The 12,057-nt window shown below is 37.6% G+C and overlaps 1 protein-coding gene across 1 annotated transcript in view; it reads left to right on the top strand.

The window, feature by feature from the left end:
* The window catches only part of cdh13 (cadherin 13, H-cadherin (heart)), a 347,744-nt gene that overhangs the window by 145,098 nt on the left and 190,589 nt on the right, over positions 1–12,057 (top strand). Inside the window, exon 5 of the mRNA XM_081372855.1 lies at positions 10,558–10,710. Within this exon, the coding sequence (XP_081228981.1) occupies positions 10,558–10,710 (153 nt within the window). The remainder of the gene's footprint in view (positions 1–10,557; positions 10,711–12,057) is intronic.

Genomic DNA, 12,057 nt, shown 5'->3' with positions numbered 1-12,057 from the left:
AAAAATGCAAACTTGTTTTGGAGTTTTTAGGACTCATTTTCTTCAGAATCCTAAGGCAAAATGAATTCTTTACAGCTAATAATACAGATCCTTGCTGCCCTAGCCAGAAAATTGAAATGTTTTCCTTTACATTCTCATTTAAACTTTTGGTCTGATTTGCATTGCTGTGTCCCTGAGGGTTGTTCGTCATAGATGGTGATTTCGAGGAACCTGCTGCACTTAGGTCAGCGTTGAAATATATTACCACTTTGATTCGCACAAGGTCTTTCCTTCAGGCGGTGTTGGCCGGAATCACAATTGTTGAGAGAGGTGAAGAAACTAGACTAGGACGTGTAGAAAGTAATTCTGCTAAACTTGATTATTCTTTGCAGTGTTTTAAGAACACATTTAATATGCTTTGAAAATTGTGCTATTGAACATACCTAAAATTTGTTAAATTGTTTATCATCATTTTTTCAGGGATCTATATTTTCAAACACACCTGAGACCAAAAATAAGGCAGAAAAGAAAGAAAACATGCTGGAAAGTTGTAAGAAAAGACAACACAAACCAAGCTTTGCACGTCATACTTGATTTGCAAGCTTAATATATGGGAGTTTTGCCCTAGTTGTGCCCCTGCCCAATTTTATCACCATACCAGCCTTTGTGTATGGATTTCCCGAGGGAGATTCTGCAGATTTTTGCAGAATATTTCTGTTTGAGCTTTGAGGTGATGCCATCGGTTCAGCCATGGTTTTTAATACAATAGTCGAGTGCTGTTTTACCATTCAGGGTGACCGATAAAAGAAAATGGAAATGTAATGTCGGAGGAAAATAATTTGTTTTGGAGATGCGTGTTTACAACAGGAAACCATGAGGTAGAATCAAATGTTTTTGGCACTTCCTGTTCACTTTCTTTTTGAGGCTGTCTCAGCGTGGGCTGGGGTTATTCCTTAGTGAAATAAACGTGTTAGATTACTGTGGCACAGTGAATAAACCACAGTGTGTGTGGCTTTTTTTTTTCTTTTGGTGTTGAATGCAAGGGCTGAATTGTATTACAATTTTTCCCACCGACAGAATAACCCCTCCACACTGCACATGGATTACTATACTTCAGCAAGTGGAAGAAAATACAGAGAGGTCCATTGAGAGTCTGATGAGGCTGACCTCCACCAGCCTCTTTCTATATACATCTACATATACGCTCTTTCAATCTACAGGACCTCTCTTACAGCAGTTTCACAATAGCGGAACACACAAGGGGACCGGCTACTGTGACCTATTTCATTTGATAGCGCTGCTGTATATTGGAAACCAGGCAAAATGGATTTTCCACATGGATAAATCTTGTTTCCTTGCGCTGTTTACCTACCATATGGCGTACGTTCATTTTTCATAATTTCCACTGAATGGGAAGGCTGAAGGAAATTGGGAATTGCCCCCTGGATGATGGAAGCTTGAAACAGAGGGGTTTCCCAGATGTTTTTGTTTTCTCTGGGAAATGCAGTAAACATGTTGGGTGTCTGGAAAAGCCGCCGTTTTTTTATTTAAAGAATTTCCATCATTCTAGTGGGACCTTGTTTATTTTATTATTGTTGTACAAAGATAAATCACGCTGCCACTGATTATTTGCTCACTATTTTAGAAAAGCCACTAACTGAATAAGAGACACCGTGATAGATTTGCCATCACAATCATTCTAGGCTCATTAGATTATACAATTTATTGTACATCCTCTTTGATTTTATACTGACACCTACTGGTGTGGATGCATGAAGTTTGTTTATTCATTGGGGCCACTTCACACCCAAAGCTTTTTAAAACATTTTTTTTTTTTTTATCTCTGTGTAGAATAAAAAAAATAGTTTGGGCCAGATGGGTAAAAGTAATTTTCATTTAATCTTTGCACTCTTTGAACACTTTAAACATTTGTTTCTTCTATCTTTTAATTATATTTTATAGTTCTAGAGATATGTTGATCCCTGGAGGAAGGAATTGTGATACGATTATTTATAGGGGTTTCATTTGATAAAAAACACTCTGTCCACCCCTGTTCTGTTATTGCACAAGTTAAATCATACAATGGGGCAAGTGGTTTTACTCCATCCCTTTCTGTAGAGATGAGTTCTATTGGATGGTGTTGACTTGAGATCCACTCTCGGTTAAGGGGACTTGAAGTATTGGAGAAGTAATAAAGAACAGATTTGCCCTGATTCCTGTTCTGGCTTTGACATCAGTCTGCTGTGGGATTATGGGGGATTTATTATGGTGGAGTGTTCACCTGTAGCACTGCAATCTCACAAATGGGAAAAAGTCCAGAGGTTCCCTCTCGGACCTGCCTGTAATTGTCCCTGGGCTGGTTTTTATGGGCAGTGGTGTTTTTCCGTTCTATAATGTCCTGGACAAAACCTCCCCACAAGCGATTGTATTGCTCAGTTTATGTGTACTTTTTGGCACCCAGAGCTGAAACACTGTCTGTATTTTGTTGCTTCACAGTTCTCACTATCTGCAATAGTTTTCACCAATCAGAAGAAATATTTGTGCCATAATGTCTCACACAGAAGTGTTGATGGATGGTGTTGGATGTGTTTATTTGTCTGTATGTCTGCGCATCATTAATACTGTTGGGTGCTGATTGTCTTTCATTCTGCTTTGACCTTGCGTTAACAAAAAAACATGAGTCTCATGTGAAGAGAGAGAGAGAGAGAGAGATAAAGAGAGTTTCTGTGCTCTAGAGTTTAAGTGCTCCTTGTATTTGTGCCTCTTGTTTTGCACTCTAGAGAGTACGACCCCTTCTCTCTCTCTCTGTCGTACTACAGAGTATTTCTTCCCTCACACTGAAAGCCACTTGTCGGCAGCAGACATAAGAGCTGAGATATTTGTTTTGAAAGAAATTAATACTTTTTTTTTCAGCATGGATGCATTAAATTGTGACAAAGGTGACAGGAAATCTATTTAAAATAAATGCTCTTCTTTTGAACTTTCTATTAATCAAAGAATAAAAAAACAAAACAAAAAAAAAAACGGTCAGATTACACAAAAATAAAACAGCGCGATTGTTGTCAACATTGATAGTAATAAGAACTGTTACTTGTAGCCTGACGTCGTCATACTCAGATCCTAGTCAGAATGTGAGTCTGATACTGCTCCATTGAGCTTTGATTATGGGGCGTGTTTCAACCGAATCAGGAAGGAAAATGCCTCTGCACTCACTTGGATAGATCTACAACCAATCAGAGCAACGGAGTAAGTTTTCATTCATGTTTCCGATTGACAAATGCCTTGATCGCGGTTCTCTGTTCCTCTTTAATTAATGCGCTGTCGATATCTTCTATAACAGACGCGATGGCGGAATCTACACATAATGTTTCATAAACAAAGTTCGGGAGGAGCACGTTCACATAATCAATCCAATCAACTTGTCATCAAACACCATGTTTACCCTATCAGCATGAGAGGAAACATATTCACTCTGTCAACTCACCTAACATTCCAGTTTTCAGCATCCCTCCACTCACTCTCGGCTTGTTCTTCCACAGCCAGGAATACGAGGGGAGTACTTTGGGTTCGGGCCGAATACCGAGCCCGAGCCCTCTCCTCGGACAGCACGGCAAATATGCATTTATTCTATCTGACTTATTTGTAAGTGTGAACTCGTGAAATCTCAATTCTCCAGCGGCAGTCATCTTTGCTGTAAACGAATTCAACCCAAGTGCTTGTTGGTGACGTGGATGATTACGTTGCCATCTGTCCATCATTGTATAAAGCCCGCCCTGACAATTTGATTGGTCCGAACAATTTTTGTTCGGGCATAATAGCTCCTCAACGGATCGAGTCCAGATCGAACTTCCCGACCTAAAAACTTTGTGGGCGGGGCTAAGTTCGGCTGGGATCCAGGCTATGTTACTTGAGCACCAAATAAGCAAATTAGAATGCTTTCTGAAGAATCATATGAGACTGAAGACTTAATGAGTAAATGCTTTGCCATCACAGGAATACAGTATTCCATTTTAAAGCATATTAAAATAGAAAACAATTATTTTAAATGGCAAAAGTACTGTATTTAAGTAATGTCAACCACAAACCTTATTTTCCTCAAAACCCAGTAAAACTTCATGTGAGAACCCATTACAAATTACCAGTTGAACAGCTCTGTTTTGATTGTTCGATGTGGCCCAGGTCTGATCACTTAGAAAAGTATTAGCACACATTTTCTCAGCCAGCGGCGTGATCTGCAGTATCTTTCATGTCCAAAGCACAAGCATTGTGGGGCATTTTACACAGTTAAATACTAAGGGTTAGGGGTTTGTTCAGATCTTCACCCGAAATTTGAGTAGTAGTAATAGTAATGCTTCCCTTAGCAACCACCACTTAGTTCCTGCTTTTTGGATTGTTTTCAAAGGTGCACTGTGCCTAGTCCCTTTGACATCAATTTCCATTCAAAGTCAAGAATCCGTAATTTGAGGGAAATTATACACCACTGCAGTGCTCATACAGCTGGAAGCTATCACAGTGGAAAGACAGAGTGAAAGAATAAGAAAGTGAGGACGTATCCTCTCCTCCCCTTCAGTGCTGTATTGTCAGAGAAGTTCGAGTCAGGTCCCTCCTTCCTGTCATATACATGCAGTGGCAAGAAACAGCTGCTCTTTCATGTCCTCCCTGCTCCTAATGAGAGCTGATAGAAATAGGTGAGCGTCTCCCTCAGGGCTGTTCGCTGACGTCTAATGACTGAGAAGAAAGCCAGGGGAGACTGTGTAGGATTGTGTGCATTTGTGTACGTGTTTGTACGTACAAATAAACCACCACCGGTGCGCACCCTGTAAACAGCGAGGCAGCGCCTGGAAGGAAGTTTCCACGGGCTCAATCGCCCCACCACACTAGTAGCCTTGATCATAATAAACTTGTCTTGTCACTTTCAGACAGTTCCTTGTATTTTACACACCACACTATGGATGAATTTTGCTCACTCTGAAGGGCACACGAAGGGTGCAGTATGTTACTGTCATATATGTATATGTATATACACTCCATACCTAAAGGATTATTAGGAACACCATGCTAATACTGTGTTTGACCCCCTTTCGCCTTCAGAACTGCCTTAATTCTACGTGGCATTGATTCAACAAGGTGCTGAAAGCATTCTTTAGAAATGTTGGCCCATATTGATAGGATAGCATCTTGCAGTTGATGGAGATTTGTGGGATGCACATCCAGGGCACGGAGCTCCCGTTCCACCACATCCCAAAGATGCTTTATTGGGTTGAGATCTGGTGACTGTGGGGGCCATTTTAGTACAGTGAACTCATTGTCATGTTCAGGAAACCAATTTGAAATGATTCGAGCTTTGTGACATGGTGCATTATCTTGCTGGAAGTAGCCATCAGAGGATGGGTACATGGTGGTCATAAAGGGATGGACATGGTCAGAAAGAATGCTCAGGTAGGCTGTGGCATTTAAACGATGCCCAATTGACACTAAGGGGCCAAAAGTGTGCCAAGAAAACATCTCCCACACCATTACACCACCACCACTAGCCTGCACAGTGGTAACAAGGCATGATGGATCCATGTTCTCATTCTGTTTACGCCAAATTCTGACTCTACCATCTGAATGTCTCAACAGAAATCGAGACTCATCAGACCAGGCAACATTTTTCCAGCCTTCAACTGTCCAATTTTGGTGAGCTCGTGCAAATTGTAGCGTCTTTTTCCTATTTGTAGTGGAGATGAGTGGTACCCGGTGGGGTCTTCTGCTGTTGTAGCCCATCCGCCTCAAGGTTGTGCGTGTTGTGGCTTCACAAATGCTTTGCTGCATACCTCGGTTGTAACGAGTGGTTATTTCAGTCAAAGTTGCTCTTCTATCAGCTTGAATCAGTCAGCCCATTCTCCTCTGACCTCTAGCATCAACAAGGCATTTTCGCCCACAGGACTGCCACATACTGGATGTTTTTCCCTTTTCACACCATTCTTTGTAAACCCAGAAATGGTTGTGCGTGAAAATCCCAGTAACTGAGCAGATTGTGAAATACTCAGACCGGCCCGTCTGGCACCAACAACCATGCCACGCTCAAAATGGCTTAAATCACCTTTCTTTCCCATTCTGACATTCAGTTTGGAGTTCAGGAGATTGTCTTGACCAGGACCACACCACTAAATGCATTGAAGCAACTGCCATGTGATTTGGTTGATTAGATAATTGCATTAATGAGAAATTGAACAGGTGTTCCTAATAATCCTTTAGGTGAGTGTACGTATATGTGTATATATAACTACTGTAAAAAGTTTAGGGTTGGTAAGGGTTTTTAATGTTTTGAATGCTCAAAGCTGCATTAAATTTAACAAAAATACATTAAAAGTAATATTGTGAAATATTACAATTTAAAATGACTATTTTCTATTTTAATGTGATTTAATGTGAAAATGTAATTTATTCCTGTGATGACAAAGCTGATTTTCCAGTGGCTATTTCTCCAGTGTTCAGTGTCACATGATTCTTCAAATATCTTTCTAATAAGCTGATTTGGTGCTTTTTTCAGGAATCTTTGACATATAGAATGTTGATAGTGCATTTTTTTGAAATATATATATTTTTAACAGTGTAAACGTCTGTCGCTTTTATTCAATGTAATGCATACTTGCTGAATAAAAAAGGCTAAGTAAAAATTGGATTAAAAAAATAAGCTATTTTCCATTATAGGGATGTACAAATTGGTACCATAATGATCACTGGCCGTTATTTGCAATTATAGATTGATATTGGAAATTGAATAGTTGCTAATTTCCTCCTATTATTTACATTTAGGTGACCTTTTCTGTCATGTAATGTGTGAAGTTACTTTAAAAACAATTAATTTATTAAATCTTCAATCTCAAAACGAATCTCAAATGAATATCCATTTTTCATACTGTACATTATATTGCCGTCAAGTCACTTTTATTTCTATAGCGCTTTATGGAATACAGGTTGTTTCAAAGCAGCTTTACAGAAATAATGATCCAGATGATCATGTTGTTTGCATTGAAATGCTAATTTCACATAATAGCATAAAAAAAACTATTTTAGTTTTTAGTGTTTTATTTTTAATTTATTTTAGACAAAATAATATAGAATTTTAATGTTTGACCTTTTTGACCTTTTTTAATGTCAGTCCATCTCTATTTTCCTCCAAAATAAAATCTCAAGTATAATGCCACAATTTATTTCCACTATTATGCCACAATTTATGCATTTCCACCCTGTTCCATCCATTACGTCTCATCAGTCCTCTGGAGCCATGGCTCCTTTTGTTTTTGTTCCCTTCTAATTCTCTCTCGTGCTGAAGGAGACCATCGCACCTTTAATAAAGTACCTCTGAAGTACACAGAGGAAAGTTGTGTTTTATTGTTCTGTCGGATCAATATCGCAGCTGCGTGCAGCAAACAGCAGAATGAAAACAACCTCCATAGCAACCACTCACAAGACATTCCCAGAGCCGTTAAGGAGTTCTCCACAAGGCCAAAAGCAGTGTGGGAGGAAAACAGGCACGACTCAGAGACAAGAGAAAGAAGAACTGACGGACTCTTGTGGCATGGGGCTGCTGTAAACAGGCGACACTGCAGTTTGTTCGGGTATCTTTTGGCTCTCTCACAATGGACAGAAGAGTTAATTTACAGATGACCTGCGGTGGGATTCAAACATGATTGTGTCACAGGTGTAGGCTACCTGCTCTATACGAAAACACTTTGCTGGGCTTCCTGCCTGGGGTTTTTGGAAAGAAACTGCAACTCTGCTGAAAAGAAAACAGCTTAAACCAGCTGTTTTGCTGGTCTTAGCTGATTTAAACTTGTTAAGCTGGTTTTCCAGTCTGACAAATGTCTAAAACCCCCTTGAAACCAGCAAACCAGACCAGCCTGGAAGTTTTGTTGTTGTTTTTTGTCAGCTTGAAACAACTTGCCACCCCTTCTGACTCTGTTGAACATGAACATATATGGCTTACGTTTCATGAATTTAGTGCAATTATGTTAATTTGTTCAATAATAGCTAATCTAGCTACAAGTTTGGGGACAAATCCACTAAAAGTTTCCAGAAGTTTGTAAAATCTAACAAAAGCATTGTTTTTGGAATGTTTTCAAAGGGAAAACTGGATCACAAAGCTTTCTTTTTTCGATAGAAGATTGCTTACACACAAATATAATCTAACATCATCAGACATTAATCAGCATATAAATCAAAACTGCCAAACATTACCGAATGAAATGTCGACCCAGGAAGAGGTAACGACTGTAAAGCTTTGAAGTGTTGATGGACGCAATCTATTCCATATGTTTTGACCATTGTTCACTTAAAGAAAACAGTATAAAACTAACTAGTTTACATAGAGTATACTTCAAAGTGTACTTTTAAAAAACAAAAAAAAACAAAAAATGTTCGTCAAGTATTTATCTAGTATCAGTATACCTATAAGTTCACTTGTAGTATAGTTGCAATACAAACGAAAAACACAGTTGTAAACTAGTTGTTTACTCAAAGTTTAGACAAAGTATACTTTTAAATTTGGATCAATATAGCCCCAAGTAGTACTGAAATATAGTACCCTTACAAGTATACGACTAGTACATTTGTACACTTACTAAGTATACTTAAAATCATACTTGAACTTTACTTAAGTATACTTCATAAAATTAACTTGAAGTATACTTTTTTTTTTTGTAATGGCTAGCATACTTCTCAAAGAGAAATTAATGTGTCTACTCTCTATAAAAAGTAGCAAATGTTGCTTTTATCAATACTATCTAGCTTTATTTGAAACAATAAACCAATTGCATGTCAAGAAAATAATGAATACAGTACTGTATGTGTGTGCTTGTGTTTCCGTCAGCGTGACTGCTTGATTTGTTGTTTTCACGATTCTCTTTAGTCCATGTTACAGTCGTGTACATTAACAGCCCGTCCACTGAACTAGATAGCTTTTATTGTGCTATAAAATTCTGCAATTTCACAGCTGTTTGCCAGGATTTGAAGGCCTCCTCCTGTGAAGCCTGCATTTGTGTTCACCAGAGTCTTAGCGAAACCACTCGCTACATTTCTCAGAATAATAATGTTCCCTAAGTTAACAGAGCCTGTAATTATAAAGGAGAAAAACAGTATTAGTGTATGATCTGGCAGAAAGGATCTGTGTGGGGAAGATAAATAAAGCTAACAGGGGCTTTTCGTGTGGACAATTACTTTACTTGGTTTCATTTTCTAAATGGGATATTTCATCTTAAGCTTAATTACAAGATACCAGAGAGTTCAAGGTGGGCAGCCTTTGTGATTCGATACACGCACTGGGGTTTATTGCTCTGATAAAATAACTTTTATAAAGGTTCTTTCACAAAAAGGGCTTCATAAAAAGGGGGTGTTGGTAATTTGTATTTAAAGTCATTAGGTACTGTAGTTACTCAGCCTTCATTAGCGAGGGAAGCTGCTTGCTAAAATCTAATTTACCAAATGAACTACAGGTGGTAGCACTGGTCACACTAAAGGGTGTTTTTAATATACAAACAGATTTACAAACGTCAGCTACTATATTAAAACCCTGAGTTAACATAATCATATGGAGAGTGGTTAAGACTTCTCACTGTGTTCATCATTGCCAGCAAGAATCATTCGGTAATTATTTCAAACTATTTAAAATGTGAGAGCAATCAAATGAAAGTATATTTAGCATGTGTGCATGTTATATTCACACATAACTGTGTTTGTCTGTGAGTGTGTGTCGGTGTAATTAACGTTTCTTGTTTTCTTTGCTTTTTAACTTGCAACACTGATGAAACACAATGGCCTTTGCTGCATTTACCCAGTCGCATGTGAGTACTTCTGACAAACTTGAACCAATGAAAAATCTACAAACCAAAAAGTCTGTATTGTGTTTTATTGTTGATTATTGATTGACCGATACTGATATCAGATATGTGCAATTGGTTTTTAACATTGTTTTGTTTCTCAGTTTTGGCACGATGATTACTAAATAATAATCAGACTATAATAATAATAACAAAGTATATTATTATTTATAATAATGATCATTTTATTTAGTTATAAATATAAATAAATAAATAAATAAATAAATAAATAAATAAATAATATAAATAACTAATAATAATACTAATAAAAAAAAAAAAAAAAAAAAATATATATATATATATATATATATATATATATATATATATATATATATATATATATATATATATATATATATTATTATTATTAAAGTTAGGCCAAATTATTAGTAGTAGGCCTAGTAGTCATTTATATTATTTATAATTTTTATTATTTTTGTATAACTAAATAAAATGATTATTATTATAAAAAATCATTAAAATCTCCATCCATCCATCCAGAAATTTTGAGCAAAAATGTATTATTCAGTCTAATCTTAAGAAATAAAAATAGATAATCTGTCGTTAACCTGAAAACTAATTATTTAAATATATATATATATATATATATATATACAGATTGTCTATTTTTATTTTTATTTGCATTTTTATTTTTAGTGGTTTGTAACTTTGCTTAATTAACGTGAATGTTTATTGGTACAATCATGTGACCTAGGTGATCTCATCTGACATGAAGGAAGACCACATCTTCCGTCTGACAGGAAGGGGAGCAGATCAAGACCCTAAGGGTGTGTTCAGCATCAACCGACTGACAGGAGAGGTGGCGGTTAGCCGAGCCCTGGATCGAGAGGCCATCGCGTACTACCATGTGAGTGCCATATTAATTCTGTTATCTGCTGCGTTCTGTTTCCTCCACTGCATACTGTCAGTGAGTATGAAGAAGTTCAGTTAAATAGCTTTACATAGGTTTATTTAAGTCATATTAGACCGTTGCACGAATAACCAAACGTCCCTAATCGAAAAGAAACGATGTTTTTGCTTCACTCCATGCATCAAGGCGATTAATGGCTGCAATGACTCGTGTCTCTTCGGCAGCCAGCGAGAGGCTCAGTGAAGGAAAGCTGACTGCTGTACAGGATGTGGGACTACAGTTAGAGGAGCCAGTTATTCTACACAACGTGTGCGAGATCAATGATGCAGCTGTCAGCTGGCCTGTCAGACATAACGTGGGTTGCGAGTTTGTGTGTGCGAACAGTGGTCTGATGGTGATTTACTTTGGTTTATTTGACAGCTTTAGAAGGAAAAAAAAAAACTCTCTTTAAAGATCTCATCGAACCAAAATTAGAGTTTTTTGGCTTTTAGTACATGTGTGTTACACTACTGCTCAAAAGTCTGCATTCAGAACGATAAAAAAAACCCCCCACATAATAATAATATTTAGAATTGAGAATTGAGAAATACACATTGAGAATTTAACGATGACTCTCATGTTGCACTTCACAAATGTTTTGTCCTATCAGATGCTCTCTAGAATAAGTATGTCCCTCCCCCTGCCAATATTGGTGTCTGCAACTATAAAATAAGGTCTGCAATACCTGGAAAAATCAATCTGAAATCCATTTATCTTGTCAGCGGGTGCAGGACTGAAGTTTATTGGTTAGCCCTTTGATAAATCCCACCCCCTTCTTGTTTTAATAGGCAACACATCAAAACATGCAGGACATTTATTGGTGTCTTAAACCTGAAATAGTAAGACCTTTCAATATGTAGAGCTTTGCCAAAAGAAAGGACCACCCTGTGGCAACTCCAGATAACAAGATAGACATTACGATTCCTTTGAATTGTTTGCTCGGTTGAGCGAGCTGTTACTTTGATTCAAGAATTCGAGAGCTCTTGTTCTCTTTCTCTTTGTGTCCTCTGTCGTTTGACAGATAAAGGAGGGTTTACCTGGTTTTCTATCCCCCTGTAGAGGAGAACTAAAGCGGCACTGCTTAGTTTGATATCCACCTGTCTGGCTAACAGCTTTAATAAAATAAGAGTTGCTCTTCTTCTACCCTGGTTTTGTTGTGCCCCACTGTTGCTCCGATAAAGTGTTCTTTGTAAGGTTTTTGAAAAATCTGTCAGCCTGACTCCTTGGCTTTTCTTTTCAATTAAAAATAGTCTTCTTTTTCTAATAAGAGATCATTCCTTATATTATTGCTTCTTTTGTGGAGCC

The sequence above is a fragment of the Scardinius erythrophthalmus genome, assembly GCF_964197995.2.
Source record: "Scardinius erythrophthalmus genome assembly, chromosome: 8".
Lineage (NCBI taxonomy): Eukaryota > Metazoa > Chordata > Actinopteri > Cypriniformes > Leuciscidae > Scardinius > Scardinius erythrophthalmus.
The sequence above is the reverse complement of the archived record's forward strand: the minus strand, read 5'-3'. Positions and strand labels throughout refer to the sequence as shown.